The 26,332-nt window shown below is 40.7% G+C and overlaps 1 protein-coding gene and 2 long non-coding RNA genes across 3 annotated transcripts in view; all 3 read left to right on the top strand.

The window, feature by feature from the left end:
• Positions 1 to 1,871: 1,871 nt before the first annotated feature.
• On the top strand, positions 1,872 to 7,258 carry LOC138963540 (uncharacterized). Its single transcript, XR_011454852.1, has 3 exons — positions 1,872 to 1,968; positions 3,087 to 3,244; positions 7,165 to 7,258. It is a non-coding gene; the product is annotated as an uncharacterized lncRNA (long non-coding RNA).
• A 2,012-nt stretch (positions 7,259 to 9,270) lies between these two features.
• On the top strand, positions 9,271 to 11,179 carry LOC138963541 (uncharacterized). The gene is made up of 4 exons (XR_011454853.1): positions 9,271 to 9,510; positions 10,026 to 10,080; positions 10,538 to 10,638; positions 11,087 to 11,179. It is a non-coding gene; the product is annotated as an uncharacterized lncRNA (long non-coding RNA).
• A 473-nt stretch (positions 11,180 to 11,652) lies between these two features.
• LOC138965519 (uncharacterized) overlaps positions 11,653 to 26,332 on the top strand; it is a 61,413-nt gene continuing 46,733 nt past the window's right edge. Inside the window, exons 1-18 of the mRNA XM_070337702.1 lie at positions 11,653 to 12,031; positions 12,268 to 12,322; positions 14,631 to 14,694; positions 15,124 to 15,205; positions 15,514 to 15,800; positions 16,188 to 16,386; positions 16,803 to 17,014; positions 17,554 to 17,684; positions 17,945 to 18,005; positions 18,973 to 19,186; positions 19,893 to 20,038; positions 20,613 to 20,752; positions 21,358 to 21,550; positions 22,859 to 23,001; positions 23,524 to 23,594; positions 24,116 to 24,258; positions 24,667 to 24,833; positions 25,975 to 26,146. Coding sequence (XP_070193803.1) covers positions 12,297 to 12,322; positions 14,631 to 14,694; positions 15,124 to 15,205; positions 15,514 to 15,800; positions 16,188 to 16,386; positions 16,803 to 17,014; positions 17,554 to 17,684; positions 17,945 to 18,005; positions 18,973 to 19,186; positions 19,893 to 20,038; positions 20,613 to 20,752; positions 21,358 to 21,550; positions 22,859 to 23,001; positions 23,524 to 23,594; positions 24,116 to 24,258; positions 24,667 to 24,833; positions 25,975 to 26,146 — 2,451 coding nt within the window. The 5' untranslated portion in view covers positions 11,653 to 12,031; positions 12,268 to 12,296. The remainder of the gene's footprint in view (positions 12,032 to 12,267; positions 12,323 to 14,630; positions 14,695 to 15,123; positions 15,206 to 15,513; positions 15,801 to 16,187; positions 16,387 to 16,802; positions 17,015 to 17,553; positions 17,685 to 17,944; positions 18,006 to 18,972; positions 19,187 to 19,892; positions 20,039 to 20,612; positions 20,753 to 21,357; positions 21,551 to 22,858; positions 23,002 to 23,523; positions 23,595 to 24,115; positions 24,259 to 24,666; positions 24,834 to 25,974; positions 26,147 to 26,332) is intronic.

A 26,332-nucleotide genomic window follows, 5' to 3' on the forward strand; every position in this document is an offset into this window, starting at 1 on the left:
GGAAATGGAGTGCGTACATTTTGTTGTTGTTGAGTTCGACGGGTTGATTAAATGTAGTAATTTCGCTAAACGCGACTTGTTTTTTCTTTTTGTCCACTCGGTTCAGGCACCAATATCGTGTGCATGTATAGTATCTGACTTTTTTGTGATGGTGCAGGGCTGGAGGGCGAGGGAAAGAGAATGAGAGAGAGAGAGAGAGAGAGAGAGAGAGAGAGAGAGAGAGAGAGAGAGAGAGAGAGAGAGAGAGAGAGAGACAGAGAGAGAGAGAGAGAGAGAGACAGAGAGAGAGAGAGAGAGAGAGACAGAGAGAGAGAGAGAGAGAGAGACAATGACAATGACAATGACAAATCTTTATTTTTCGAGGGTGACAAGAATAAGCATAGATATGCTTTTTTGCATCTGGCCCTCGCCCTAAAGAGGGACTAAACTATTTTACTATAACTATGAGAGCGAGAGAGAGAGAGAGAGAGAGAGAGAGAGAGAGAGAGAGAGAGAGAGAGAGAGAGAGAGAGAGAGAGAGAGAGAGAGAGAGAGAGAGAGAGAGAGAGAGAGAGAGAGAGAGAGAGAGAGTTAATAATGTTACTCTTTTACAATATATACAATCAGCAATTGTTAGGCGCATGCGCTGAGCGGTGCAGTTCTTATAAAGCATTGTCGAATTGTAAGCAAACAAATCTCCATTTTCTGAAAACAGATAAATGTTTCGACTGCTACAGATTCCGTCAACAAGTATTGTCGTTAGCCTACAAACTGTTCTAGTTCCTACTCGTTTTGTGTCGCAATAACCAAATAATAATTGCTTGGCTTGAAAGGGACAGTTCTTTGGTTTTACAATTCAACTAATATCATCTCTTCACATAAAACCAAATGTATGCAAAATATAAAATGCTATCTCTACATATCTCTAACTACACTGGGGTAGCGTGTCACCTGGCATGATTTCAGGTCATTTCTCGTAAAACCGACCGGTAAAATCTGCGATTTTGTTTTCCTTTTTTTTTTATTCAAAGAACGCTTGCACTGGTTTAGCCTTAAAACTATTCAGTTGAATCGGCAATTCAAATAAATATTTTCGGATTGACTTCAATAATGTTGATGAAAAACATGTTTTCCAAACCCCCAAGTGAAACACACTTTGGCTTACTTAATTGGCTTTGATTACAATGTCATCAAGTTCGTACCCATTCTTTTTGTTTAGAACCTTGGATCATATCTTTCCCTCCCCGAACAGTACGTCCCAACTTTTCTCACACTAGAATGAAGACTTGAAATAAATACAGTGGGTCTATGTTCGCAAGAATTATCTGCGCGCAAACGAATTTGTGAGATGCATACATGTACGCATGGCAACTGAAAATATCCTTGAAGACATTTGATAAGAGCAGTTAGTATTTATAACAATGTGTCTCTCTATTTTTGCTGTTGTTTTTTGCCTTCCATACTTCCTTTCTTCAACTCGGTTCAATATGACTATTTATGAGCCCCGGATTCGTTCGTGGGGGGGGGGGGGGGGGGAGAGAGAGAGAGAGAGAGAGAGAGAGAGAGAGAGAGAGAGAGAGAGAGAGAGAGAGAGAGATAGAGAGAGAGAGAGAGAGAGAGAGAGAGAGAGAGAGAGAGAGAGAGAGAGAGAGAGAGAGAGAGAGAGAGAGAGAGAGAGAGAGAGATACGATTTATCTTTAGTAGAGCGACCTTCAACTATCGTGCCAGTGGATCAATATTTACTTATACCATGCCTGTACTTGTTTTGCATTTTAAGCTCCTCCTGTGATACAAATATAGATTTTATTGATCAGAACTATTTCCGCGCATGCGCTGAGGGTGGAGCTTATTATCGATCCATATTTTTACGGGTATGCGTATTTTCTGTGATCATTGTATCGTGCAGTGCTATTATAATGTAGGAGGCAATTGCGAAAAGATGCCTTTTCTTTAAAAACCGCACACACCTGAAAACGGTCAGTCATTTTGGTAAGTGATTCAATGTACATGTTTTAGTTTGTGTGTGTGTCTTTGTTTAGCGGACATTTTCATGTAAAGAACTCTACACAACGTTTAACGTTCTCGCCATTGCAACATTTTTCAGAGTGTTTTTTTGCAATGTTTTTTGTTTTACAACGGTTGATTAGGCTATTTGGAGAACGTCTTCTTCTTCTTCTTCTTCTGCGTTCGTGGGCTGAAACTCCCACGTACACTCGTGTTTTTGCACGAGTGGAAATGTACGTGTATGACCGTTTTTACCCCGCCATTTAGGCAGCCATACGCCGCTTTCGGAGGAAGCATGCTGGGTATTTTCGTGTTTCTATAACCCACCGAACTCTGACATCGATTACAGGATCTTTTCCGTGCGCATTTGGTCTTGACTCTTGTGCTTGCGTGTACACACGAAGGGGGTTAAGTCACTAGCAGGGTCTGCACATAAGTTGACCTGGGAGATCGGAAAAATCTCCACACTTAACCCACCAGGCGGCCGCGGCCGGGATTCGAACCCTCGACCTTCCGATTAAGAGGCCGACGTCTTACCACCCCGCCTCAGCGCCCGTCGGAGTACATCAATAACGAAGCTTATTTTTCAAGTTAATCAAAGAGGAATGATTCTGAACCATGACCATGCACAAAATGCTGACAATATAACTAGTGTGATCGACAAGAAGAGGGAGAAACCGTGACCGTGCCACATACAATCGCACGAACAAACAAATGAACGCATCTAAGCACTATAATGAAAACACGCACACTGCAATAGTGTTTTCTTGAAGTAATTATGCAACTATTCAGAATATCTTGATGGTCTTGATGTTTTTCTTGTTCCGGTTGTTCTTCTGCTACGTCTTAACTGGTTACCGATTGTCTATCAGTTTGTCAGCGGTTGGGTTTGCACTATTGTTACCGATGCAAACTAATTTCACTAACATGTTTTATTTGTCAATATCTGATTTAAGATGGAAATAATATAAAGGAAACGTAGTAATATAATAACAAATTTTGATGCAATATATGCATACACACTCAAAACACTGCTGTCGTACGTTTGTTCATGGTTATATTATGTACAGTCTTATTTCTTATGTAGTATGGTTGTGTGACAGGCACAATGGACGTGTCAGTGCTGACAGTGTTGGCAGTATGCCTGATGTCAGTGTCACCGTCACACACCTACTTTTTCCAGTCCGGCTTCAGTCATCACTACTCGTACGAAGCGGAGAACTCTCTGTTCGGACACCAGAACGTCACGACTGTCTTGAAGGTTGGTTGGTTGATTGGTGTTTTTTTCGTTTTTTTCCCGTCAACCTATTCGGCTATTGTGTACCGATTAAACCGTTTTCCTTTATCACCGTCTTGAAGGTAAAGACATTCACTAGCTGTTAGCTTGCTGGCTTGCTCGACTGCTCGACTGATTGAGTGATTGGTTGGCTGGTTAGTTGATCGGTGAATGCACGGAGAGATTTACAGATTGCTGATTTGATTGTTCAATTAATAGACGGCTCATGTAACCACTCCCTTAGTGTGCCGTGCTGACCGGCTCACTTAAAGACATTGGACACCGATTGACCCCCCCACCCCCCTCTTGCTAATATCTTGCTAAATAGTTGCTCGTGATATTTGCAGAGTGGATTGAAACAAGTGCAAAACAATTAAAGGCACAGTAAGCCTCCCGTAAACCATCACAGAGCTCCCCGAGCGTCTACATACAGTACAAGCATACTTCCATTTAAACGCTCACCGAACGGGAACATCCTGGCTGCTTTCTGTCGAGCGTGAGAAATTTTCAAAGAATTTATTTTCGTGGACTTGGCCCTTTACAACAATGGCGCCTCGTTTTGGTGCTGGACGGCTGTTATGAATATCCCGGAAATCACGCCCGGACAGTAAGCCTCCCGTAAACCATCACAGATACTGTCAGGCTTTTACACACAGTACAAACACCCTTCCATTTGAACGCTCACCAAACGGGAACATCCTAGGTGCCCTACGTAAAGAGCGAGCAATTTTTAAAGAATTAATTTTGCAGATAGTCTCGAACACTTTTTGGACCCATCCTGAACTCAGGTCAAAAATGAGTTACTTCCCTTAAACTGGCGATAGCCGTGGATCGATGATTATCAGAATGTTTTTGGACCGTGGTGCGTTTTTGCGCTAGACCTAACTTTTAAAATCTAAATAATAAATTGACAGCTTGTTACACAAACATTCTTTAATCATATAAGAATTCTTTTTTCATCAAGACAAGATCAGTGCAATTCGAAGTTGTGAAAGTTTGAAAAAAGAAAAGCCCGGAAGCAGGGTCACGCAAGGGTCGTAGCAGACGACGGTTTATGCGGCATATCGCCGTTCCTCTCAACAGTCAAAAGTCATCGCTAGAGTTCTTGTGAACCACAGCCGTTTGTTTCGTGCATAAAAACGTGCTATTGTAGATAAGCTCACATCGAGTCGCATTCAAATGACTAACTGACGACTACATTGTGAAAAAGGGAAACTGGATCACACGGGTTCACGATGGCTCAGGGGTAAGATAAACCACGCAAAAATAAATTCTTTGAAAATTGTTCGCTCTTTACGGAGGGCACCTAGGATGTTCTCAATCGGTGAGTGTTTAAATGAAAGGGTGTTTGTACTGTGTGTAAAAGCCTGACCGTATCTGTGATGGTTTACGGGAGGCTTACTGTGCCTTTAAATAAATCTACCAGACAGACGTTGTGTGCCATAAGACTGGTTCTGCATACCTCTCTCTGACTGTATTGCATATGCCGTGTGCATTTAGAGCGTTTAGTTCCCTTTGTTTCTCAGATCTGCCTCAGTCATTCACAAAACGTGAAAAAAGGTTACATTCCTTGCAACTCCTCTGTATACTTCTGTGTGCGCAGCTTCTTTAAATACCGTGCCTTCCTAAATTAGTTGAATCAAAGAAAACGAAGACAAAAAAGCTGGTTTCTAAACCTATTTGCATTCAGAAGCTGGAAATGTAGAAGAAAGTAAGAAAGTTGGAATGGATCTGTTTTTGGGCATGCTACTCAGAACTCTCTAACTTAGTTCATTACTGTCAACTTTTCTTTGTAAAGAAAAGCCGAATTTGATTAAATGAGCCGTCACAATCTGTCGCGCTCGAATTACTACGAAGCTTCTACTTTCCCAAACAAATGCAGCCAACGGTACGTTATCTACAGAATTGGTTAATATTGACACACTCCTGAAAGGTGATTCGAACATTTCCATATTTGAAAATGGTGCTATTTTTGTTGTTGTCCAAAGCTATATTGAGAGATCAAACCGCTTTGGGACACCTACTTTCGATGGTCTTTAACAAAACAAAAATATTACTTGGGGCCCATCTACTTCTTGATATTATGTTGTGTTTTTCGTCATCGTTTTTTTAATTTGTTTTTGTTTTTGATATTGATACTGATTGTGTTCGATAATGGAAATTAAGTTTTCCTAATGGTTTTTTTGTTGTTTTTGTTTATTACCTTAATACACTCCTCCCCTTCTGTCTTTTCAATATGTTCTTTTTTTCAAAAAGATCTGTCGCCATATCTTGTTAGTCATATGCCGCCATGAAATAACAGGTATGATTATGTGAGCACTTATTATAAGTTTTAAACTTGATGTGCTCCTTTGTAAACATGTTGTTGTAGTATCATGTGTGTGTGTTCATGAATAAAATACTATTTAAACCAACGGAGTGAAAGAACTCCGTTTCTCATCGCAATACCTTTTTTCGTGATAGAACAACTTCAACCGTCCGTATAAGCAGAACGATCAGGCCCTTATTCCTGTAGTTGATAGCTTTTTATTTCTCGGAGACAGACATTTTTCTTTGGACATTTTCGAGACGGATGAGTTGATGTAAATACTTGCCTTTTGTCTCAACCTCGCATTACCTTGCGTGCATCTAAAATCGAGTTCTTTACGGCCTCTGACAACCCCCCCACCAACCCAACGCTCCATCCCCTCCCCCACCACATTTCTTTGTCTTTTTCTTAGAGGCGTATTGTTTGCTTTTTGTAAATATTTCATTACCTGACCCAGTGCACCCACAGTTGACAGTTATTATAACCGGGGCGGGGATATAGCTCAGTTGGTAGCGCGCTGGATTTGTATTCAGTTGGCCGCTGTCAGCGTGAGTTCGATCCCAGGTTCGGCGGAAATTTATTTCAGAGTCAACTTTGTGTGCAGACTCTCTTCGGTGTCCGAACCCTCCCCCCGTGTACACTACATTGGGTGTACACGTTAAAGATCCCACGATTGACAAAAGGGTCTTTCCTGGCAAAATTGCTTAGGCACAGTTAATAATTGTCTACCTACACCCGTGTGACTTGGAATAATAGGCCGTGAAAGGTAAATATGCGCCGAAATGGCTGCAATCTACTGGCCGTATAAAATGTCATCTCACACGGCATCACTGCAGAGCGCCTAGAACTGTACCCACGGAATATGCGCGATATAAGCCTCATTGATTGATTGATTGATTGAGTCCAAATGTCATTCGGTATTGACGTAAAACATAAGCAAAGCGTTTTGTATGATGATTACTTCTTCGAAATGTCTACTTTTGGTATTGTTATACTTTAAGATCAGAGTCATACTTTGTCACGCAAGGGAGCAATTCATTACTTTAAATCTTACTTGGAGAGAACAAAAAGCTTTCATTTCAACGTGCTCTTTTGGTGACACGCGCTAAAGTATTTGATGTCTCGCTATTGATGTCTCCTAAAGGTTGTCATAAACAATTCTGTTGGCGCTAATTGTTTATCGAGCTCGAGATTGAATTGACAAATGGTGATATGTATGCGTGCGTACCCTTGGATTGTAATTATGTATGACGACACGTCGTTTTATTTAGACAGTTAACATAAAAAGGAGGAAGGGTGGCGCTAGAGTGGCGGGGAGGGGGTGGTGGTGGTAGGGTGTGTGGGCGAAGAACTTGATTGTGGTTGATTGTCAAAGGTGTAGCCGAACCAGAGGGAGAAAAAGTGTAGGGGGGAGGGATAGATACTAATGAATCGCCATTCACTGCTCTCCCTCTCTCTCTTTCCAACACACACACACACACACACACACACACACACACACACACACACACACACACACACACACACACACGCACACACAAAGCTGCCAGCAGGCTGACAACGCATCATTTTCAATTGTTAAGTTACTTTCTTGCAGTTTCAAGTCATCCGCATCAACCAAACTGAAAATGGTAGCATGCTTCACTCACTTGCTGTGGACAGTTTGGTGCAATACATAACAGATGGAGCACGTAAGTATAACTTGTTTTATCATTATTTATCTGGATGAAATAACCGATGAAAAAAACCAAGTCGCATCAAACGATATTAAATCATTTAGTCAATCTGTTGGCAAGACTGAAAACCCGGGATAAGTCATCGTCGAGACTAGCGAGGCTTAGATAGCCGAAACTGTGAGACCGACACGAGTCAGGCCGGTCTCGGCAAGGCATTAAAACATAGGACCTAATTTGCGTAAACTGATTTTTTTTTAAATTTTCGCACTTTTTTTTCAGAGTTCAAATGCAATCCCATTGTCCGGACTTAGTCATAGATTGCTCGATCTTAATTTTAATCAATTTCATTTCAAAATCAGTGCGTGGCAGCTAATGAAGTCTCAACTATTGTAAATAGCAGGATACGGCGTCATCAAAGACATTTATCGAAAATTAAAAAAGTGTCTGGGGATAACGTCTGGAAGAATATGTATGTAAAATTTCCTGAAGATCTGATGAGTATTTTACTGGGAATTACTCTACCCACCCACCCACCCAAACCCACACATACGCACACACACGCAAAAACGCACATATACACTCAAATCCCCCTCTCCCCCACCATTCCCCCCCCCCACACACGCACAAACACTCACAAACTCCCTCCTACACCACTAACACCTTCGTCTCGATTCCCAGTCTATGTAAAAACATTTAGTCAAAACTCGACTCAACGTAAAAACGAAAAAAAAACCACCTTTCATGTACAGAGAAGCAACTAAGACAGGCCGTGTGTAGAATTTCTTCCTTTTGTCGTCATGTTTGCTTTTTCACATGTGTTGTGTCTATATTGCCTGTTATATTCGGTTTGGTGCAATTCATATAAACATTTGTTATTTCCGATTGTTACTTTCTGAGTATTTCTCAAGTGTATATTGCATGTCACATAATGAAAATATTGCCTCATTTCCAGTCCAAAGTAATCCTTTGAAGTGGGACCTCTCCAAAGCGTAAGTGCTTGCATTACTTTGAAACGACCAATACCATTGACGTAAAACGTTTGATCACGTAAAGGACCAATAAATAACATGAAATGCGTTCAATAATGTTCAAGACTTGTTTCTGCTAAAAACTCAGCACTGCGTTGTCAGACTGCTGGCAGCTTTGTGTGTGTGTGTGTGTGTGTGTGTGTGTGTGTGTGTGTGTGTGTGTGTGTGTGTGTGTGTGTGTGTGTGTGCTGGAAAGAGAGAGAGGGAGAGCAGTGAATGGCGATTCATTAGTATCTATCCCTCCCCCCACTCCCCCCTACACTTTTTCTCCCTCTGGTTCGGCTACACCTTTGACAACTGGCGTCTTTAAGAGTATTCGAGATACAGGGAACTGTTAAATGGTGTTATTCTATAACGCAGACAGGGTATCAACAAAACAGACAAAACAAACAAGTTTACGTTTCTGCTTTCATGTCTTAACTTTAGATCACGGTTTCGTCGTGGTGCTGCTTGTTATTTGGGTGGCGGTGGCGAAGATGTTTTTGATGGTTATGGTGGTAGTAGTAGAAATGATAGCAGTAGTGTCAGCTGCAACAGTAGTAGGTGGTTGTAGTAGTTGCAGTAATAGCGTTGGTGGTAATAGTAGTAACATCAGGAGCAGCGGTAGTAACAGTAGTGGTAGTAGTAGATCTAGCGCCAGAAGCAGTATTTGTAGTAGTAGTAGTATTTATGGTGTTGGTGTTGGTCATAGTAGTTTTGCCACAAATACATTTGGACCAAGGCGACGGAGGTTCACAGGCCTACATTTTGCAAGAACAAGAAGAACAAGAAGGATTTATTCCGCCATATAGCATAACAGCCATTGGTATTTGCAACGTGCACGTGGAAAAAGTGACGCCGTTTTCGTTCACAGATGACTAAACATTCCCGTGCAATCCGAAGTGCAATGGCCTCTGTAAACTGCGTTTTAAGCAAGAATCCATTGCGTTCGACATTACGCCTGTGACGCAACATTAAAAAATGTGTGGTATCTTGTGCCGTTGAGTATATTTAGGAGCGGTTGTCACTGTTGCAATACTTACATACTGTTGTTGTGACATTTTTTGTTGCCACTGTGAGGTGTTTCAGCAACAGTTGTGCTAGAAAATTAGCATTCTTGCATTACGTCTGATTCCCAGATTTCTGTTTGAGACTGACCACCACGGGAGCATCACACTGGTCCACTGTCATCCCCAGGACCACGAAGAGCTGGTATTCATCAAGAAGGCCATGGTCAGCATCTTCTCCGTCCATGTCAAGGTACTTCATTAAACTAACCCTTGTGTTGTTTCCGTCTGTCACGCACCAGTAATATAATTGGGAACAGTGCCAGCAGCAGTAGAAGTAGCACTAGTACTATCACTAGTCGTACCAGCAGTAATCCTGGCAGTAGTGCTTAAAACAGAAAAAGAGTTAGTGGTACTAGTGTTTGTTTTAGTAGTTGTCCTCTTTCGTTTTACCGATAGTAGAATGTTTTAAAGGAACAGTCCTTCCTGTGTAAACGATTAAGATGGACATGTCAGACTGGGCCAGGCTTACACATGGGAGATTGCCACCCATCTATTGTGAAAGAAACCAAACATCAACAGCATGTGTGTGTGTGTGTGTGTGTGTGTGTGTGTGTGTGTGTGTGTGTATGTGTGTGTGTGTATGTGTGTGTGTATGTGTGTGTGTGTGTGTATGTGTGTGTGTGTGTATGTGTGTGTGTGTATGTGTGTGTGTGTGAGTGTGTGTGTGTGTGTGTGTGTGTGTGTGTGTGTGTGTGTGTGTTTCAGATTGAAGAAAATCGAGACGACTGGCAGTACAGCGCAATGGAGTCCGATCATCTCGGTAAATTTAAATTACAAATCTTAAATGTTCTACTGTAAAAAGCGTAATTTTAGTAATGACATTCATTGACAAAAGAAGACCTGCGGAATCCTATGATACTGAAAAGGTAACGTTGCACAGTTAGAACAAAAAAGTAAAACATACAAATTAAAAAACAGAAAACAGTGTCCTGTCCATGAGCATGCAACGTATGGCAGCTAAACTAAAAAACAAAGACGCCCTCACCTTGACACTACAACTCGAACCGTTGATAAATATTAAATAAAACTTAAAATACAGGAGTAATCCATACAAGTTTGAGATCTTTGTTGATTTATTTACAATTGTACATTATGGTGTGTGTGGCGGGGAAGGGGGGGGGGGGGGAGGGGGCTGGGGTGGCTGGAGAATGTGTAAGACAGATTGTATCTGAGAAAAATGTCTGAATGCAGACTTGTTGACTTAATTTTTTGGAAAGGTCCACTTCAACATGACTACAGAGTGCAGAAAACTGTCACTGGCCTGAAGATGCATCGGACCCATACAAGTTCCTTGGATGCCCACAGATCACACTCAAAGGTAGACTGACTTGGTAGCTCTTGGCACGGTGACGTAGAGTATCATTACTGACTGCAGAAGTCGCCTGCCAGTTGAACGCCTATTTTTTTGTCATGCTTCCCTCAAAACATGGATTGCGAATTTCAGTCTTCTAATGTACATAAAAATTAAAAAACAGAAAACAGTGTCCTGTCCATGAGCATGCAACGTATGGCAGCTAAACTAAAAAACAAAGACGCCCTCACCTTGACACTACAACTCGAACCGTAATTTTAATCATAGACAAATCGAAATATCCACCGGTTCGTCGTCATTGAATCTAGTGTTCTTTGAAGTGAACACTCGTTCAAATAAATAAGACAATCAAAAAGCAAGAAGTTAGCTCATTACAGCGTCAATATCAACATTGCGAAATTCGAGTACAAAAGTCCATTTCTAGTTCATGCAATGCTTGTATTCATAATTGCAGATGCTGCATTACGACAAAGACGGAACTCTTCACTTCGCGGAGGCACAGGACAAAGTTGTGTTCAAGAACCACGGCCCAAAGGAGGCCACACGGTATTCAAGACATACTTTGTTGTCCTGTATGCATGGAGGCGCCGAGACGGCAAGATGAGTGGGATGGTAGGGGTGGATGTGGGACGCAGGGATGTCGTCCGACATCGCCAGTCGGCTAAAATCCCAAAGTTCTTTCAGATCGACGACAATTTTGTAAAAGGAGAAAGCAGCATGAAGCACTGAAAATTGCCAAAACGTTAATGACCAGGTCGGCAAACATGCCGAAGGAAATATACCCCAGCAACATCCCTGCAACATTACACTCGTCTGCGGTGATGGGCTGAGACGACACGAGGAAGGGGGACTGAAAGGGGGGGGGGGGGGGTGGCAGAAAAAAGGTGACGGAGAAGTGCGCATACTATCGTCTACAGTATAGTATTGGAACTGTCCACGAATTATTTTTAAGATTCAAGTAATTGTCACAATGATTGCGAGACTTTTGCATATCTTTTCTTGATATCTGCTCACTGTAAATGAACTTTGTTGGTGCGTTTCGTTCGCGATTCAGGAAGTACATATATGAATACAAAAAAATCATGAAAAAGGAAAAGACAAAGACATTTTGAACAGCAAGAAAGAAAGAAAGAAAGGAAGAAAGAAAAACAGAAAGAAAGAAAGAAAGAAAATAAGACAGTATACTACAAAAAACAAACAAACTAAAAACCATAAAGAAAGAAAACAAACTAAGGAAAATCTTCAGCAGCTTGTTAGTGTAGTGCTTCGTAAATTTGATTTGCAGGGTTCCATTTGACTGCTAGATGCGGTACATGTACGGTGCATTGTACATTTTTCTATTTTGCTTTCAGGGTACGCATTCCTGGCGAAAGAGTACACAAGATTTCAACATCTGGCGGTAAGAAAAAATATGGCAAACACTAATTAATTTCTAAATTCTGTATAACAAAAAGCATATTCTGTTTAGCAAGCCAGCATTACATGAATCCAGTTTGTCGGAGCTTTTAACATTCTTTCTATTACGTGCTGTTGTGAAAACAAGTAGGAGAAAAACAACAACAGCGTCGAACAAGGTCATAGACATACCTGTTACAACTTACTTACTTGACAATTGCTATGTTTAATTTGTGGCAGACTTTCCTGAGATAGAGGCAGCAGCAACAATGAGAGTGAAACTGGACGCCAGAAGGTAAGATGAAAAAATAAATCATATGATAGCAGGCAGACCTTTCTCCCTAATTGCCACAAAGACTTGCAATGTTTGCAAATCCACCTTTTACATATGTGTATGAAGGCGGATTTGTTTTCCTATAATGAATTCTCGAATTTTAAAAAGAAAAAAAGATAGGTTAATAATAGGTTTATCAAGATGCAGTGCAACACCATACAACATCCATGCTGAACGTGTATCAAGATGCAGTGCAACACCATACAACATGCACAACGTGTATCAAGATGCAGTGCAACACCATACAACATCCATGCACAACGTGTATCAAGATGCAGTGCAACACCATACAACATCCATGCACAACGTTTATCAAGATGCAGTGCAACACCATACAACATCCATGCACAACGTGTATCAAGATGCAGTGCAACACCATACAACATCCATGCACAACGTGTATCAAGATGCAATGCATAGAGATTACACAACGTCATCGAGTGAGGGACCGAAAAATATTGAAACTCGAGGATGATTTTTTTGTGGTATCAACCGAGACCGTAGGTCGAGGTTGATACCACACAAAAAAATCATCCGAGAGTTTCAATATTTTTTGGTCCCTCACAAGATGACGTTTGTGTAATTTGTGTATACAATGATAAATTGATTGTATACAATGATCAATCTCTATACCTTCCTGTCACTGGAAGCAGCAACACTTGAAAGCATAAGTTCCCTTGACAAACGTCATTTATGATTGGCGTCATCTATGAATGACGTCACTGTCTAGACAAGACAAGTGCCGGTATCGGCAAACCTTGTCGCGGCAAAGGGCTATGACCCGTGCCTTGATACCATTGAGATCATAGGAGATGCACAGCAGTGCCGATACCAGGTTTCTTTAGCTTCACTTTAAAATGATATCAGAACGATAGTTATTCACTTGAAAGTGAACACAGGAGAGTTGTATACAACACCATACAACATCCATGCACAACGTGTATCAAGATGCAGTGCAACACCATACAACATGCACAACGTGTATCAAGATGCAGTGCAACACCATACAACATCCATGCACAACGTGTATCAAGATGCAGTGCAACACCATACAACATCCATGCACAACGTGTATCAAGATGCAGTGCAACACCATGCAACATCCATGCACAACGTGTATCAAGATGCAGTGCAACACCATACAACATCCATGCACAACGTGTATCAAGATGCAGTGCAACACCATACAACATGCACAACGTTTATCAAGATGCAGTGCAACACCATACAACATGCACAACGTGTATCAAGATGCAGTGCAACACCATACAACATGCACAACGTGTATCAAGATGCAGTGCAACACCATACAACATGCACAACGTGTATCAAGATGCAGTGCAACACCATACAACATGCACAACGTGTATCAAGATGCAGTGCAACACCATACAACATCCATGCACATCGTGTATCAAGATGCAGTGCAACACCATACAACATGCACAACGTGTATCAAGATGCAGTGCAACACCATACAACATGCACAACGTTTATCAAGATGCAGTGCAACACCATACAACATCCATGCTGAACGTGTATCAAGATGCAGTGCAACACCATACAACATCCATGCACAACGTGTATCAAGATGCAGTGCAACACCATACAACATCCATGCACAACGTGTATCAAGATGCAGTGCAACACCATACAACATGCACAACGTGTATCAAGATGCAGTGCAACACCATACAACATCCATGCTGAACGTCAAAGGTCTATTTGCTTTTGGATTAAATCACCGAACATGTTCAGATATGATGTTTTCTTGCTGCACTTTTCCCCTACAAAGTCTGCACGCTGGGATTGTAACATACATTATCAGTTGTATAAACTTCCATCTCATCAACAGGTGGTTACTAACATCACAATCACACGAATAAGTAGGAAGAAACGTAGCTTTACGATTGCTACCGTGGATGACATTATTGATCATTTAAACTAAAGATAATTGAGTAGTTTCTAGCAATGCAATTTTTTGCACATGTTACTTTCTTGGATGTTCTTGGTTTTGTCGTCATAGAAGTGTAAATATGAATGCATTGCCACATGTGTTTACCTCGTTAGAGGTTTTTTTATGCACAAACCACCGCGCAAAATACATAACGTGCATGAAAACAAAACAAACAATAAGCTCAAATATATATCACATACACAAAGTCATAAGTTGATCCGAACATTGCCATTTTTAAACTGCATTTCACATGTGTAGGAAAAACATGCAAGACGGTTGCTTAACAATAAGTTACACAAATATTTTTTTCAGGCCTGGGCAAGCATCCAGAGTTGTTTACGACCAACTGGTACGCCACACACTTCACACAAAGCCGGTAAGAATCCGATATCAAATGAACTTCTTTTTCTTATTGTACATTGTTTGTGGTCGTTATGATATATGCATTGACTTAAGCATTTTACGGAGAGCAAAGAACACGTGCTTCCTTTTTTTCTTCAGATATATTATAAAGTGCATTTTGTCAACGAATTTGTCAGCTATCTTCAGAGATATATATCATAGCCTGTTATATAGAATAACTTAATGCTCATATTGTTACGCCATTTTGCATCAACAGAACGAACACCGAGTTATACGAACTACACGCAGGGCAAATATTGGCAACCGCCACCACCACCAAAAGTTTATTAATTTGTGCATTTGCTTATCTGCCTGTTTATCTTTTTGTGTGTTTTTGTCCCTGTTGATGTATTGTTATTGCGTGAGTTTGTTACTCTGACATAAAAACACTTGAAATGTGCAGAAACTTGTGAAACATCCGCTTTCTGAAGTGGAGAGGAACATCACGGAGAGTTTTGCTTGCATTCGCCGGTTTCCATTAAAAGGTATGAGCATTTCTGACACAGGTTAACCTCCTGTTAAAAGACAGCTCTGATTATTCACTACCCATTCTCAAAGTCTTCCGTGCTGACCGGCTCACTTACAAATTGCTGGGTCAAAGTACTGAAGAATTTAGTGAAATTGGGTCCCTTATAATTATGTGTCAAAATGTGTTTTTACACCATATCCTCTCTGTTTGGCGTGGATTCTGAATCTGGTGCTCTCTCTAGGGTCAAGAAATTGTGAAGAATGAAAATACATGTCAGCATAGTTCATCGTTCAACTGCTATCAATACTCATACCGTTTTCACAGATGATGTGAACCGTTCCGTGTGTATTCACACTCTTCGTGAACTCATGAAGAAACTCGACCAAAAGGACTACGCTAACTTTGTGGAAAATATGCTCAAGACATCGTGTCAGGGTAGTGACACGGCATGCGAGGACAAGAGACTCATCATCATTGACATTGTGGCACGCATTGCTGATAACACGTCACAAGAAATGCTGCAGAAGCACGTGCTGTCAAAATCACAGCCAGTGAATGAAGAGCTTCGCAGAGTGTTTATGCACTGTGTTGCAGTTGAACATCCTACAGAGGTATATATATAGTTTCTTCTTCTTCTTCTTCTTCTTAACAACTGGATCAGGCTATTTTTGAGTATTTAGGATGAAAGGTCGGCCACGGTTTAAGTATGTATAGACCCCTGCAGCAATGGTTGTAATGAAGAAGCTAGTGTGATGTGAATGTAATTTTAAACCGTCTACCCAGGGTGGAGAGGGAAAACACGGTTTTGGGGATTGTAAAGATTCAAACATTTGACAAATGAATTGTATTTTCAACAACGCATGGATTTTATTCCTTTTACTATTTTCATTGTGCCATTATTATTTTGTTTCAAAAAGTAATACATTGAAATGTATGGAACATTAATTCTAGACAAAAAGAAACATTCACGAATTGTAACAATTTTTTTCTTGTGCCAGGATTTTGTAGCAGCTGTGGAGAGATTGTGTTTCGGTGACAAGGGACAACTTCACGGAACGCGTGTGATGAACCGCACTCAGATCAGAGCGTGCCTGGCAGTGGGCAGTCTGTCCAAGGCACTCCACAGAGACGACCAGGTGCAGCGAGCTGAACCACTGGCTGAACGGCTGGAGTCCTGGCTAGATCACCATGGCAAAGGTGAGCTGCCTTGTATATCACTGATTGGTGATATAATGGCCTGTCTTCTCGTCAGCTAATTATGTATCAGCAAGCTGAACGACTGACTTGACATGTGAAGTACTGATTCCCCATTGCAAAGGTTAGTTTCTTTGGCCAATAAACGATAGATGATGTGATGGTCTGTCTTCCCGTCGGCTACTTATCTATCAGTGCAGGAGGTATTGACACCCCAGTATTAGCCTTTCCACAGACTGACGAATGCCACATCTGAGATGAGGGTAAGAAGGCCACTAAGATAAAAACAAAATATCAGTTCAAAATATAATTTTACTATGTGGAAAGTAATTGCTGGGATACGGAAAAAAGACCACTAAACTATGTGCAAAATGAAATCACATACTGATCTCTAGTTAACAAATCTTGCTCCGCTTAAGGTGATCCACACGTCAGCAAGCGTGACACGTGGCTGGAGACAACGCAGCACGAGGACCACCACCTGAGTAAAGCAGTCTTGATCCATGCGCTGGGCAACGCTGCTCTGCCAAGGTCACGACGTCACATCCTGCTGCACGCGCAGCCCAACAGAGGGCACCACATGTGGAGACGGGCAGCTATAGATGCCTTGAGACATTACACCTGCAACGAGGTGAGAATTAACATAAGACATAAGAAACAAGGCACGAGATTATCTATTGTCCATGCAATACACACACTGCATAGACAATATGTGGGTACCTAGAGAAGCTATCAAATGATCGTACTTATGTCAATTGTGAACGTACGGCTTTGTGTCCAATAAATGTACTTGCTTTTAAAACAATGCTGCTCAGGGTGGCTGCTTTAAAGTGCCTGATTGTACGGTTGTATTCCATCCGGTTTGATGAATTACGTAAACAAAACAATTCATCTAATGCTTCCACACTACTAGGGCATTATTTTTGTTGTTAACGATTTTCTTGGGTAGATGGGTAATAATTACCATATTCGGCTGCGTATGTCGTGCAAGTTTTTTTTTCTGATGCAGCCGAAATATTGGTTACCAAAAATATAATAGCTCGTTATGGTCACGTGTGGTTTTATGTCCCTAATGAATACATTTATATTGAACGTTAACGACCAACGCTTTGAATCATTATACAAAACTTTTGAGCAGAAAGGCTCCTGGGCTTTTCTTCTGGGTTTCAGAGTGCACGTGCCATACTGAACAGCTTACTGCACGACGAGAGACACACTGTTCGCCAGACGGCACTCGCGGTGTACTTGAAACATCCACGTCGCCACACTGTCACCAAACAACAAGAGGATTCAATTCTCAGGTCAGTCCTTATCTGAATATGAACAATGTGTTGTTGAAGCCTTAAAACGGCTTTATGCACAACAGGTTATATTTGCATACTGCTGTCTTTTTAGATACTTGGGCTGCTGGCAGAATGTTTTTTTAGAGCTTCCACTCTGAATTGGGTTTCAGTGAGCTTATTCCAGTTTATTACGGTACAATGAAAAGAAAACATATCCTTAACTTTCTTCAGGCACCATTGACCTTTCTAGAGCCACATGCATGCAATCTGTTCAGCAGGGACAGTGAGGCCTCTAGGGGTGTTCCGTACAGTAACTCTCATGACAGAAAGGACGGTTTTGTGAGAGGTTAAGCAGCGCATATTCTAATTACTACTCCAAAATCAGAAAGGACCCAGTGTTTTTGGCTCACGTAAGTGTAGCCTATGCGATCGTAACTTTGTCTGTCTGTGCGTGCGTGCGTGCGTGCGTGCGTCTGTGCGTGTGTATGTCTGTGGTAGAAACTCTAACATTTGAAGACGTCACATTACATTGACGTCACATTATGACGTAAGAGGGTTAGACGTCACGCGAAGGAAGTACTGAAAGTCTCGGTCATTATTATTTTGAGCGCGCCGAGACTAGTTGGCAGTCGTGTCCTTGTAAGTAGGCTAACATGCAGACAGACAGATCTAGATCTAGTGTCTCGCTTTCTTGCACAGTTTCACCTATGCTCTTTCTGTGTGTGTGTGTGTGTGTGTGTGTGTGTGTGTGTGTGTGTGTGTGTGTGTGTGTGTGTGTGTGTGTGTGTGTGTGTGTGTGACGGAGTGATTGAGTTTGTGTTACTGTTTGTCGGTTTCTTACGTGAGCCTTGATGGCTTCGCCTCTTGTTTTAAGTAGACAGACAGACAAACACTTATGATACAAATAATGAACTTATCTCAAAATCAGCAATGAAACTTGCTTGCACTTGAAAATGCAAGTTGTATTACCTCGCCGGACTTTATTTTAAGTGCAAGCGAGTTTTATCGCCGATTTTGAGATAAGTTCATTATTTGTATCATAAGCGTTTGTCTCGATGTCTATTGAAGAGACCACTGATTGGACGTACTAGTGAATGTAACGTTTGGTTTGTCAATAAATAAACGTTCCAATAACCCACAATTTTTTTATTTTTTTTTTATTCATTCATGACCAACTACAATCGTATAAATGGAAATGGAATTAAACCAGAGAGTTGCATCGAATGAACTTCAGAAGTTTGGACTTTCCTTGTTTGGATAATCTGAACATATCTTTGAGTTACCTGTGTATATCAATTGACAACAGTTATTACGATTAGATATTTACATTTATTTTCACTTTCACAGCCATAACTACACGTACCAGGCGGTGACTCGTGTGAAGCGGAGCCTGTTTGACAAAGTGCTGTTCAAGTTCAGACGAGAGTTACCCAGATTTGACTGGAAAAAAGAGATTGGCAGCAAGGATTTAGGTGCCAGCTTCGGAGCTTACTTTGATAACAGAATCAGTGCTCTGTTTCGTAAGTATAGCTTGCTTAATAACTGTCATTTCTGACTAAACCTGGTCTACTTTTACGTTGGTTGTATCAAGCCGCAGGGTAATGTTTCTATAGATCTACATGTACCTCATGACGGATTAGAGAAGTCATATCCTTTTAAGTCCGAACCACCACGAATTCAGAGACTCTACTTTTTATGAATGATCGTTGGGTGAAATAAGTTTGCAAACAACTTACATGTGTCACAAGATCGGCACACACACACGCATACGATGGGGATAACTTATGTATCTAAATGCCTGTTCATGTTGTATGCAACGAACGTCGTTAAATATGCCTCAATCTTAAAAGGTACCTCAACCAGATTTGCTGAGATTGGTTCTTTTTAGCCTATTTTAAAGAGCTGTCGGTAGTATTTCTGCCCACGTGACAGCATTGACTAAGGGACGGTTGCTTCAGAAGGCCATTTTGGTGAACTAGGGTTAATGTATTCAAATCACTTGAACGCGGACAAGAAAGTCTCGGTTAAGGAGGTGCTTAATAGAATGCCATTTCTCAGTTAGAGATTCTAATAACTGGCATTGTTAATGCTGATATCATTTATTTCTTATCTGTTTCTGTAGAGTTCCGGCCTGACCGCCATTACATCTAGTAGGTCCCCTAAAGTCAGCCCCGGCACCAGAATAAGTCACATTTGCGCTAAAATGGTAACTATTGTTTGCAACAGGAGTGCTGAATGGTTACGTGGATGTGACTGTACACGACAAAGTGTGGGCTGAGATACACGCTGGGATTATCAACAAGCACTGGGACATACTGCTCATGGAAATCTGCTACAAGGGACGACTCAGTTACAACACAAACATTATGAAGGTAACCTATACCTGGCATACACGTCAACATTTCAATGTAAATAAAAGCGCTGACAAACTAAAGAAGAGAACTCATTTGTAGATTGTCTCTTAGCTTTATGTTGGTTTGTGTTATGTTTTAGTGGTGCAAAGACAGGTGTACCAAAATGAAGTCTGCAGATTAAGTTCCTGTTTGTTATGAGTGCTGGTGAAAATGAAACAGTTAAAACGAATCTTCCAATGACTTTTTATTTCAAATGTAAACTGAACAGTCACTTCAAGCGTGTGCCTCTTCACATCAGTGTAGGGTTGGATAACGCGCCTTATAGTTTTATGCAACTTTATCTGTTCGCCATCAAATGGTTTAAGAGGGGACATTATACAGTGGAACCCCATTTAAAAACTCCCAGAAAATCAGTTCTGAAAAATGAGTGAGTCTAAAATCAGAAGGGACATTTGCAGAAGCCATGAAAGCCGTAAATAGCAAAGTTTTCAAAAGGGAAAGTCTTAAATCGGGGGTCCTAAAGAATGGGTTGGCGTTGTCTTCCACTGTATTATCTATACCATTTATTGTTTTCCATTTGTCTTCACGCCAGGACTTCACGGTGGGATTGTCCAAGGACATCTCGAGCGCCTTTGACCACATCGCCAACCGACTGATAGAACCCATGGAGAGGAGTGCCAACAAGCTGGCTACCATGTACCAGGACACAACTACAGATCAACCGAAGAGTGGGTAGGTTGGAGAAATGAGCATGCCAGATATAAACTGATGCCACTTATTTATTTCCTTGCTTTAAAGACAAGGTATAGAGATCACTGAATGTCTCTTGAGATGCAATTCAGATTTAACGTCCTTAGTGGCAGCAGTCACCAGTTAGCGGTGTGTTTTGTTAATACAACTTTGGAAAGTATGTTGTCAAAGGCAATCTAAAGGTAGAATGTTTTCGTCTAAAATACTTACCTTTTTTTGTTCGTTCCAGGTGTTAATCAATGATTTTATTTATTCACTTGGGAAGTTCCTGTTTACTATGGACCATGCTAATAAGTAGTTTGTTTACGAGTAGGAGTTCAGCTGTTTAGAATGAATATCATATTGTTTCAAGTATATTTATTCAGGTGTTTATATCTGATTCTTTATCTTCATTAGGCAAGAGCCTGTTTTCTATGAACTATGATTGTCAGGTTTTAAAAGAAATAAGTTGTTAAACAAGTCCTACTGTTTAGAATTCATATTATATTTATGCGAATATTTGTGTGATCTATTTTATGTATGTGTTTTTGGTGGCAGCAGACAATGCACATGGTTGTGAAAATGACGTCATATGTGTATTTGAACAGGTTTGAACTAATGGCTCAAACTGTCAGAGAGTTGCCGCTCAGAACAGAAGCCGCCCTTGAGTCAACAGTGAATCTTACGGAGGCTGCAGAACTACTGGAAGGAATCCCTTTGGTCACACGACTTCAGCAATTGTCCATAAAAGCTCAGTCTCTCATGGAAGACGTGCATAGTGAGACTACGGAATTTTTCTCGGTGAGGGCTGATTGAAACGTACTTTGCTTTGATCGATTTTTGGGGAAACTTTTGTTATGTCAATTAATTTATATCTTTACTCGCAGGATGATTGAAGTATTTCCACCTGATGAAATAATTGAGTTGACTTTATTGCTACATTAACTAAGATTGAAATCAAGCTGCAAGGGTTTCAAGGCAACCGAAATGCTGCCATTATTGCGGGTAGATTATATTGGAAAATCCCTTCTGAAATGTAAATTACACACTTTTAGACTATTGATTATTTTACAATTGTCAGTTTTGATAGACCCTGCATGTTTAAATACCTGCATTGACGTTTCAATTAACAGCATGAATCTTACAATCATGTGATAATCCTTGATTGACAATACAAAGATTGCAGCAGCGTTTTATAAACCACTATTACACAAAAGGCAAGGAAATTGCACCCAATATAAAATATTTCATCCGATAGCCAATACACACAGACCTGCCAACCCATGTGAAGCCTCAAGTGTGGCAATCTGTCTCCAAGTGTCATGAGAAGCGCCATGCAGGCTCCATACCTCCGTCTTCAGCCCTCTAGGTTTTCTGTAGGGGTTGCCCCACCCTTAGCTCCTGGCCCATATGTCCTACCCTGGGAGCACAGGGGGGATTGTTTCTCCGAGGATCCCACCCCGTAGCTAGAGGTTTTGCCGCGCCTCTTACCCGCGTGATGAACCTGCCAAAGGATACATAGGGTATTCCATGGAGGAAAACAGTGCCACCTGTTGCCCCGCCCCTCTTCTGGCCGGATCACCGCCAGTTGGTCTGCGACTGCTTATTCGTCCAGGCAAGCCTAGCTTATTTCGCAGCTAACCCCCATATATGTGAGCTATTCCCCTATCTGCCACCTGGGGACGCACTTGGTTGGGGATGGTCGCCCCACTGAGAATCACTCACGCTAGGTGTGGAAAAACTCAGCCTGTCCAAGAAGTGTGGCAATTATTTTAGAATATTCAGCGTAGCAAATGTCGTTTAAGTGTGACATTTATTAAAATGTATTGGCATGTATCCCACCTTGCACAATAAAAGACATCAATGGAATGCAGGTACATAAAATGCCTATTTGAGAGTATCTGCAGAGCCACTTTTCAGTGTAGACAATGTTTTATGACCCATGTTTGAGATTATTTCTTTAAGCGTAGTAACCTTAACCTTGGCGTAGCAATAACGCTCTTAAAACGTAGCATGCTGCGTAGCAGTTGGCAGCTGTGTACATAAAACACACTGCAATATTAAAATGTATGACCTCGTTATCATTTTTGAATGACCTTTTGTTTTCAGAATGTGAAGGACGCAGCCGTCATAGCATTGCCTTTGGTAGAAAAGGAAATTCGCTCGAATCTGAATTTGGTGCTGGAAAATTTGCCCCAGATATCGCAGGCACCGAGACAAGTCACGACAATTGCAAAAAAAGCGTCTTTAGGGTACGCATTAATCTATGATTTTTCATGGGGAATAAACGCCAAACAAAAATTATAATAACTAAGTCACTTCAACACGTCGAAGTATACTGAGTCATTCCTTGGCGGAGATTACAAATTTATTTTTAAAGCCATTTTCTTCTTAAGGTGAGCAATGGTCAAGTTTATAAGCCACCTAAGTATAAGTATGGCTTGTCCATGTTTTTTATACTCAACCGCTGTTAGCCTATGTTGCATGTCAGGTGTTCAACATTTGTTTTAGTCATGCATAAGAATTTGGAAGTTTTATTTTCTCACTTTGTGTCTGCAAGTTCCAGTTGACAGTCTATTTTGAAAAGCAACTATCTATCATAATTCCAGTGAATCAACCTGTGTATTTTTCTGGGCATTAATTTGACGTGAGACTCTAGACTCTGTGTTTAAGACTAGCATAGCTTTTGGTTTACGGTTCTGTTTTGGTATATCATATTATACTATTCATCAGTCTCACGATTTGCCCATGAAGAAAGTGTATTTTTCTAACAGGTACAAGCTGGCAATGCGAAGGATGTTCGAAGCAAACAATGTCATCAAACAAGCAACCTCGTTTCTCTCAGGTAGTAGATGGACCCTCTGATTCAGAGCTTTTGTTGTGTGTCAAGGTTTATTACCTGAATTTGGTTCCTGCAAGCATATGAATACAATATGATATTGTACAAAAAGGTCAGCTTTATTTATTCTTACAGAAATATTGAATGTGCGTTTAAGAGACAGTGATACGTGGATAATGTGGGAGATAAAATGGAAATAGTTTGGCATTTTTCTAATTTAACCCTATCTTCAAAACCATCAAAGTTATTCCATATACCTTTAACATCATAATTCCATGTTTCCTTCATAGTAATTCCATTGCTTATCACAGTAACATCCATATTTATTTTAATTCAAAATTAGAACAAAATTACTACATGTTCCTGTTACATACACATTATTCAATGTCAACAATGTCGAAGAGATTCCATATTTCTAAAACGCCAACATCTCTAAAAGATCATGAGACTATATTAGGTAGCAACAATATTAAGCGATCTAACACTAAGTGCCTTGAGAGAATACATAATATTACTACTATCAACAGGAAGCAAGAGTAACTTCCTGAACACGGGGCAAGAACTGGAAACGGTTGTAGAGTCCACAAACCGCCTTGTACAGAGACTGAAGAACGAACACGCCAGACGAAAACGACAAGCTGACCCCTTCGATGACACAGATGACTCTATGGTCAGTATATTTTTGTGTGTGAAATTGATCTTCTGATACTGTTTCAATTTGTTAATGTGTTCTGTTCTTGTTCATTCTATGAAATGTTTCATGTAGTGTTTTTGTTCTTGTGTTTAGATCATTGTATTTTGTATCATGTGGTCGTCGAAACTGCAGTGAGTTTCTTTGTATCATCTTGAGGCTATCGTAAATGCAATTCCCTTGGCGATTATTCGTAACTGAATAAACTGGCTTTGAAAATTATAAGAAGCATAATACGTACGTAAACAAAACTTTGCGTCCATGTCTGGTTATTTGAACGTGTAGCCGAAAAATATATTGAGGGTCGGGAAAAAGACACACATACATATTTTGCTTTTCACTGTATAAATGACACGTGCAAATCTTGAGAGCAACTTCGTTTTTTAGAGTGACGAAGCAGAGGATGCTTTGCAAGACCTGTATACAAGGGCAGAAGCCATGACCAAACACCTTTTGAACGTCACTGCTGCAGCCAAGGACCTTCAAACGGGTCTGGACCAGCACGCTCTTTACACAGAACTTCTCAAAACGAACTATGAATCATTTAAAGAAGCGTGAGTATCCATCATGCAGATCTCTCTCTCTCTCTCTCTGTCTGTCTGTCTGTCTGTCTGTCTGTCTGTCTGTCTGTCTGTCTGTCTGTCTGTCTGTCTGTCTGTCTGTCACTCTCTCTCCTGTAATCGAGTGCCTGAAGCACAATCACCTTAGGAGGCAACGCCAGTCAAACAGAGTTGATATTTTAGAGCTAACTTAATTAATTGCCCTACACAATTGCCATTGGGTACGCAAAGGTTACCAAGAGCAAACGAGGTGACAGCAGCAGCCATATCATATCAGAAACAGCTACTCCATATCTCACTTGTGTGCTGTCTTTTAAGGTACCAAACACGTTGAGCTATTATAAGTAGCTCAGACTTTGGCAGGGAGACAACTCCATCAATGCAGAGTAAATGCCTGTGAAAAAGGGGGACTACTGCGTCACCCTGTCAGAGTACCGAGGACCATGTTAAATGTGGCCTGTAATTCTGTATGCGTTTGTCAAATTTAGAAAGGACAGGCCAGAACATTCGATTTTGACAGAAACCTTTATCGTTTTGTGATAAAGTTCCGTTTCATTTTTAATGAGTTTCTCTCTCCCTTACTCTTTCACCCACCATGTTTACGCGACACATAGACAACATGCAAATCGTTTTTGTTGTATGCTTTTACTTTTTTTCTCAGTTATTCCCCTTTTATTGGTCGCGTTGTTATTAGGATTGTGTTGTATACACGTTGGAGTTCAATTGATCTGGAATTACATGAATTAAATAAGCCTTAATTATTCCGGAAACATAATCCAGTATTAGTTTTACTTAGCAGGCTGAATTCCTCGAGTAATAACATATTACTGAATTACGCTATGAATTATGACTTTTATATCGCCAACACATTTGTGAGTTGATACCAATCAAATATAGCATTGCATTCAAGAAAAATATGATGCACGTAGTCTGATCACAAATGTGCTTCTATTTATAACTCTGAGCAACACATAACTGGGCAAAGTTTCTTTGCTTTTTTTGGTCTTCTAATCAGATGTATGCCCATCCACTATAATGAAAAGGCCAAAGAATTCGACAAACTTTAGAACTTTAGTTTTGCTTTTCAGGAAACGTTCTGTAAACTTTTTTTTTTTTTTTTTTTTCTGTGTTGAAGGATTGACATGGTGAAGTCACGCATCAGTGCGCTGTTCGGTCAAAAATTTCACCCCACATTCCCTGACCAGAAGCGAGACTGTGAAGACAAGTGTGGCTGTGGCTACTACCCCACCGACTGCAATCGTTATGGTCATCCGGGCATTGATCTTAAGCTGGACAAAGGATGGAAGGTAGGTACCTGAATTTGTCTCTTTTCAGTTTTTCCCAAATGTCCCTAAGCTTACTTAAAACGAGATTCTCTTCAGTCAAAACAATAATTATTCAGAAAAATGTAAATATTTGCGGAAAATAACAATACTTTTCTCTTAAATTGAATATTCACTTTAACACAACTAAATAGGCCAGCGTGACTGATA

The sequence above is a fragment of the Littorina saxatilis genome, linkage group LG4 (genome assembly GCF_037325665.1).
Source record: "Littorina saxatilis isolate snail1 linkage group LG4, US_GU_Lsax_2.0, whole genome shotgun sequence".
Lineage (NCBI taxonomy): Eukaryota > Metazoa > Mollusca > Gastropoda > Littorinimorpha > Littorinidae > Littorina > Littorina saxatilis.